This window comes from Myotis brandtii, unplaced genomic scaffold (assembly GCF_000412655.1).
Source record: "Myotis brandtii unplaced genomic scaffold, ASM41265v1 scaffold13, whole genome shotgun sequence".
Taxonomy (NCBI): Eukaryota; Metazoa; Chordata; class Mammalia; order Chiroptera; family Vespertilionidae; genus Myotis; species Myotis brandtii.
Genome location: NW_005354595.1, coordinates 4,977,760 through 4,984,959, shown reverse-complemented (window position 1 = coordinate 4,984,959; position 7,200 = coordinate 4,977,760). Strand labels below are relative to the sequence as shown.

Below are 7,200 nucleotides of genomic sequence, written 5' to 3'. Positions count from 1 at the left end.
CTCTAGTAGAATATAATAGAATTGTAACAAGGTAAAAATAACTAATAAAATTCAGGATTGAAAGAGAAGGTAGGAGGTAGTTTAAATTTGCTGTTTCCTCTTATTTTTAGCTAGAGAACAAAAACCATAAAGTTTAGACATCAAGTAATAGAGGTGTTAGTATATTTAAAGGAATAAAGATAAACCTTTGAAGAACTAAATATATTTAACCAAAATCAAACAGTGGAGAAGTGGTAAGAAAAAGTAGAATGATATTAAATTTCTTGTCCTAAAGAAATAATCAGATGGGTCTAAAGATGAAAGAACAAAAATTTTTCTCATGGCCTTTACACTTGCAAAAACTGAAAACATACATGGGATATTTGTAAACACTGATCACATCCTACCTAGATGACAAGAAACAACAAAGAACTATCCTACAGATGATGTTCCTTGACCAAAACTTCCTTGGTTTCTTCTACCTGTGGAAGTGGTTCTCAGCATGGTCAGCAGCAGCAGCATCTAGAACTTGTCAGAAATGTAAATTCAGAGGTCCCACACCAGATCTACTGAGTCAGGAACTGTGGGGGAGAAGCCCCTAATCTCTGTTGGTCAGTTTTTATACAGATCTTGCTTATGGTTTTTGTTATTTGCAGTTGTAAAGAATGTCATGATAAACATTTTTGTTCTTTCATGTTTTATCTCAGAACTGATTATTTCTTCAGGATAGGAAATTACCAAATCAAAGACTGTTCTATAGAGCTTTAGATAACTTTTTCTTAAGTTGTTGGTTATTAGAGGTGAAAAATTAAAAACAGATTTTTGTCTCCTCTTTAGAAATATCTTTTTGTTCATGAAAAACAAGATTATCTTCTCATCCAAAAAGATGAAACCAACTGGGTTACTTTCGAAAGTCAACCAAGTGAGCACCACAGACTGATGAATAGAATCAATAAGAACGTGATTTTGGCGCTTTTAACTTTGACAAGTTCTGCGTTTCTGTTATTTCAGTTGTACTACTACAAGCACTATTTATCAGCAAAGGTAATTTTTTTCTCTTTTCTCATCATTAGGCATCATTTTAGCTGTATGTTTTCCTAAATACTTCCCTTGTGCAGCACATAAATTAATCACAGTTTTTCAAATCTTTGCAGAAATATTTCTTACTGCAATTTCCATCTTTGTGGGTATAGCAAGCAACTCAAAATTGCAATTAAATGTTATTCTAACAACATACTAAAAGTCAAAGGTGCCAGGCTTTAGTGATGTTTAATCTATTGGAGTTTTCTGATGTAGTTATATAAAAAGTCTTATTCTTCTAAACAGATTGCCTCTCATGGAAAAGAAATCAATGATAAATAAGTTTGATAGAACATCTCTGTGGAAATAGATTGTAGGAGCAGGACCCGAAACACAGAGCAGTTAGACTGCAGTGGTTCTCAACCTTCCTAATGCCGCGACCCTTTAATACAGTTCCTCATGTTGTGGTGACCCCCAATTTCATTGTTACAAATTGAACATAAAGCATAGTGATTAATCACAAAAACAATATGTAATTATATATGTGTTTTCCGATGGTCTTCGGCGACCCCTATGAAAGGGTCATTCGACCCCCCCCCCAGGGGTCGCGACCCACAGGTTGAGAACTGCTGAGTTAGAGGGTGATTCTAGTAATTTACATGAGGTGCTGATGTCTTGGAGTAGAGTGCTGGTGGTGGAGAAGTGGAAAGAAGAGCTATCAGGACTTGTTAGTGGGCAAGGTGTAGGATATGAAAGGCAGAAAAGATTGGGGAACTATAGTATTTTTGGTCTAGATAATTGGAAAGTAGAAGCTGTTTACTGAGATGGGAAAGACTAGGAGAAACTGAGGAATAGTGATGATCAGAAGGGGTTTTTTTTGCACATGTAAAGCTTGAGATGCCTATTTGACATCCAAGTGAATAGACAATGGGTATATAAGTTTGGATTTCAAAGAACTGGTCTAGTTGGGAATATTAATTGGGAGGTGGTATTTAAAGCCATGGGAGTAGACAGGTTACCAAGGAAGTGAACGTAGAGTGAATGAGAGAGGAAAGTTTCATGGTCTGAGCTTTGGTAGCCTCCAGCATGTCAGGAAGGTGGTAAGAACAGGAAATGAGGCTCAGAAGGAGTAGCCAGAGAGAATAGCAGGGAGACCAAGCGTATGGGGATCCTGAGGGCCACGTTAATGCAATGTTTAAGAGAGGCAGAGCGAACAGCAATTCTTGATAGAGAAAATAAGACAAGTCCAGAGTGAATTTAAGCTCAAGTGAATTCGTGGAAGGAGAGCAATTAGAGGCAATGAAAACACACAGCCATTCAGAGTTTTGCTATAAAGGACAGAAAATTGTTAGTTGGGAAAAGAGAAGTCAAGAGGGTTTTTTAAAAAATTGTTTTAAGAAAGGGGGGATAATATTCTGTTTTTATTTTTATTTATTTTTTTTTAATATATATTTTATTGATTTTTTACAGAGAGGAAGGGAGAAGGATAGAGAATTAGAAACATCGATGAGAGAGAAATCAATCAGCTGCCTCCTGCACACTCCCTACTGGGTATGTGCCCGCAACCAAGGTACATTCCCTTGACCGGAATCAAACCTGGGACCCTTGAGTCCGCAGGCCGACGCTCTATCCATTGAGCCAAACCGGTTAGGGCAGTGATGGCGAACCTATGACACGCGTGTCAGAGATGACACGCGGACTCATTTTTTTGGTTGATTTTTCTTTGTTAAATGGCATTTAAATATATAAAATAAATATCAAAAATGTAAGTCTTTGTTTTACTATGGTTGCAAATATAAAAAAAATTCTATATGTGACACGGCACCAAAGTTAAGTTAGGGTTTTTCAAAATGCTGACACGCCGAGCTCAAAAGGTTCGCCGTCACTGGGTTAGGGCAATATCCTGTTTTTATACTGATGGGAATTATAGAGCTGCCTCTTTGTTGGTTTTTTCTCAACTATCCCTTGCTATTAAAATGTTACTGTCTAAATTGCTGAGCTTGTGAGGAGAGACCAGTTCTGACCCTGCTTTAATTACTCAGTATATCCCTCCTTCCTTTCTTCCCTCCTTCCCTCCATTTAACAAACTTTTATTGAGCATTTACTAATTACCAGGCACCATGATAGACATGGCAATGCAAAGGTGAATTGGATTTCCTCCCTGCCCTTGAGTTAGTTTGTGGTTTAAGGTGAGATGAGTCTTTTTAGAAACATGGAGCACATTTCATTTTTAGGGTGAGACTATTCTAATTGTTCTTCAATATCCTCCCTTTTATACCTTGTAGAGAAAGAACACATTCAAGACATAAGAAACCTCTTGGATCTTCTTTGAGCTTGAAACAGTTTCTCTCTTGTCTCTAGACATTAGACATTCTTTTTCCTGTTACTTTCAAAGTATTTTGGGGCTTATCTGATGAAAACTGATTCTTTAGGCCTGAGTATTTTAAAAAACATTTTTTTAAAAACCTCAACATTTGCCCAGCCAGCTTGGCTCAGTGGTTGAGCATTGACCTATGAACCAGGAGGTCATGGTTCGATTCCTGGTCAGGGCACATTCCCAGGTTGTTGGCTCCATCCCCAGTAGGGGGCGTGCAGGAGGCAGCCAATCAATGATTCTCTCTCATCATTGATGTTTCCCTCTGTCTCTCTATCTCTCTCCCTCTCTCCCTGTCTGTCTCTGTCTCTGTTCTCTCTCTCTCTCTCTCTTCCTCTCTGAAATCAATAAAAATATATTTTAAAAAAATAAAAAACAACCTCAACATTTGAAATTATGATGTATGTTAGGAAAAGTATGGGCATTGGAGCTGTGAAAAAGAAACAATGCCTACTGTGCAGGATTGTTATGTGGGATAGATGAGAGTACATTATTCATGTATGGAAGTGTCAAACACAGTACACTTAGGAGCTGCTCATAAATATTATTATACTTTCTTACCATTTTGCCAAGGTGTCCTAACACTAACTCATTGTGTGGAGATAAGCTGAACTTAGGGATGTAGAGCTAAATGGAAAAATCCTAATCCCCCAAAAGAGATTTAGAATAGCAAAAAGTTTGCTATTTATTGATGGAAATTAATTAGTTTGGAGATGTTGGCCATGTATATTTTATTGTTTAACAACTTAATTAGCTTATTGCAATCTGTCATTGTTTTCTATCTTGGATAGATGTATAATTATAGAATTCTTGGCTCATAACTCTATGAAAATAGATATTTGCTGAATGCCTATTAATGACTAGAGCCCGATGCATGAAATTCGTGCAAGAGTAGGCCTTCCTTCCCCTGACTGCCGACACCAGCTTCCCTCTGGCACCCGGGACCCAGGCTTCCCTCTGGCTGCTGGCAGGCATCCGGGACCCGAGCTTCCCTCACAGCCCTGGCTTTGTCTGGAAGGTCCTCCGTTCTAATTAGCATATTACACTTTTATTATTATAGACTATGAACCAATTACGCAGTTTGAATCTCATGCCTCCCCTAAATGTAATGTTTCTTGCTGGTTACTGAACTTACCAAAATGTTCTTTTGTTATCTTCCTAGAATGGAGCTGGTTTATCAAAATCCAAAGGAAGCCGAATTGGATTTGATAGCATACAGTGGGTATGTACAATAAGCAAGAAATTCCTTAACTACAATGTTCATTTTAGTTTATTCATTTATATACTCAATAAGTATTTGCTGAATGATGACAGTGATAATAGCTACCTTGGTGAGGAGTGGGGGTAGGTGGTCAAGGGGAAGGGGCAGGCCCTATGCCAAGTGCTTTATATGCAGTATCTCATTTAGTCCTCATGGAAACTCTAACAAGTCAGTACATTGTTATCCTTAGTTCACTGAGAAAGAGTCAGGTTAGGTTGTTAGTAAGTGACTGAGTCCAGATTCTGTTTGCCTCCCAAACCCTCATTTACTGAGCTATAGTGCTTCCCCAAATGAATAAATATGTTATTAAGAATTGAACTATAAAAAGAAAAACATTTCCCCCACTAAATATTTGTAAATTTAAAAAAAAAGAATTGAACTATAAAATAATGATTAGGAATAAAAACCTATTCAACATGTTTCCTTTATAAGATAAGGGAAACTAGCAATATTACAATATATCCCTGTTTTGGTTTATTAATTTCAGAGTCTACACATTTATAAAACATAATTGCTTACCCTTTTTTTTTTCCTAAACTTAGAATGAAAAACAATGCTAGGTTACTAATACAAAATTAAATTTATCCTGTTAGTATACATTTTGGATATGACCAGATATTTCTCAGTCTTTGGCTTCTGTTTAACCAGAAACATGAAAAGCTGTAGCTTAGAAGTAGGCTTTCAAGTCATCAGCAGCAATAAAGTATTAGTGATAATTTTAGGTCATTGGTGGCACCAATTGGATTTGAACTGTTTCAAGGGTAAAGTCTGAGATATTCTATTATTAGGTTCCTCAACTATCAAGTCTAGAAGTATCAGTGTGAACTTTAAAACATTAAAAACAATATTTCAATTACAGTTCACATTCAATATTATATTAGTTTCATGTGTACAGCTTAGTGGTTAGATAGTGATATAACTTACAAAGTGACCCCCCTGATAAGTGTAGCACCCACCTGACACCATAGGTAGATATTTCAATGTGAACTTTTAGTTATTGAACATAGCAGATGTTCTGCTCTGTGTACTTAGGCTAGTCTGAGGGAAAGGGAAGTATGGTACACTTGGAGTGAATGCTCCCCAGTCACAGTTGTAAAGACTCTAGCAGAGGAAATAAAAAGGGGCATTTTGTGCATTCCGTCTAGCCCTACTCTTCCTCATCCCACCCTTGAGAAAAACACATATATAATATACTTGGACCAGGTTTATTGTCCTGTGAGTGAAATAATGTGTTGAAATTTGAAATTCTGTATTTAGCAGCTGGGAAATATACCCATCTGAAGATAATGGGGATTCTCTATCATAAATTTTAACATTCTAAAGTATGATGATACTTTGGTTATATATACTTTCCAGGTTTGCCATTTATTAAGAGTCCTCATATGTAAATTGAAAGAGCATGTTCAGAAAATGTTTTAAAGCTGAAATAGCATCAGTGAGATAGAAGCTTTTACTCTGTCCAGATTAACCAACAACATTTCCGAAACCTTTGGTATATAAAGCAGTCAGCAGGGGTGCAGATTCACTGATATATTTTTTTAATGGGATTTGTGAATCATTTAAAGCTTAACATAACAGGAAAAAGTAGGGCAGCCCCATCCTTTTCATTCAGGGAATGATTCTTGAGATGGAAGAAAATAATGGATTTTTTTAAAAAGGGTTTACTTCAAGGTACATGAACAAAAACCTAGAGAGCAGCCCACAGTACTAAAAATCACTCTTTATAATAGTTGCAAAATCACAGGGAAAGAAGTACTGAAATACTTTTATTCTAATATTTTAGAAGGAATAAAAGGTACTTATTGAAATCTGATCAATAAGTATAATACTGAGCCCTTATAAAATTCTAGAATGAATTATTAGGACCTAGCCTTTCACTAAGAACAAGTCCCACCAAACCACTCAGGTTCTGATAAAATTGTATACACTGGCAGATGAATAGGCAGGCTATCCTAGTGTCCTGTTTTCAACAAGACATTTTTCTTTCTTGTAAACAAACTGAATACTGAAGGCCAGATGATAATAGTCATGTTGATTTAGAATTAATTGGATTTAGAGTCCATTGCACATCTGTTTCCAAGGAGCATTGGTGATTTCATTGATAGCAACCTGGAAGTCGGATTTTGAAGGTGAATCTTTGAGCCTGCTCTAATCTACATTTATATTAATAATCATAATGAAGCCATATATGTGTTCATCATGTTTGTATTTAACACCAAGCTGAAAGAGATTCATTCAACATTTATTAAGCACTTTATTTGTACTAGTGTCTGTCATCTCATCATCTTTCTTTCAAAACCATTTTTTTCTCTTTTATTCTCCTAGTGTAAAGCACAAAAAGCAAGAACCAAAAAGAAAAAAAAATCAGACTATCAACATTTAAAACTTCTTATCAAAAGACAGCATTAAGAAAATGAATAGATGTGCCAAAGACTAAAAATATTTGCAAAACATATTGGACAAAAAACTAGTATCAATGATAAATAAAGAACTTCTACAACTCAATAATAGATTTTTGGTTCATACCTTTTATCAAATTAAGGAAGTGTTCTATTCCTGATTTGCT

The 7,200-nt window shown here is 36.1% G+C and overlaps 1 protein-coding gene across 4 annotated transcripts in view; it reads left to right on the top strand.

The window, feature by feature from the left end:
• The first annotated feature begins 715 nt into the window (after positions 1-715).
• FKTN (fukutin) overlaps positions 716-7,200 on the top strand; it is a 31,164-nt gene continuing 24,679 nt past the window's right edge. For all 4 annotated transcript variants that reach the window (XM_014534431.1, XM_014534432.1, XM_014534433.1 and 1 more), the window contains exons 1-2: positions 716-1,023; positions 4,536-4,595. In XM_014534431.1, coding sequence (XP_014389917.1) covers positions 919-1,023; positions 4,536-4,595 — 165 coding nt within the window. In that variant the 5' untranslated portion in view covers positions 716-918. The remainder of the gene's footprint in view (positions 1,024-4,535; positions 4,596-7,200) is intronic.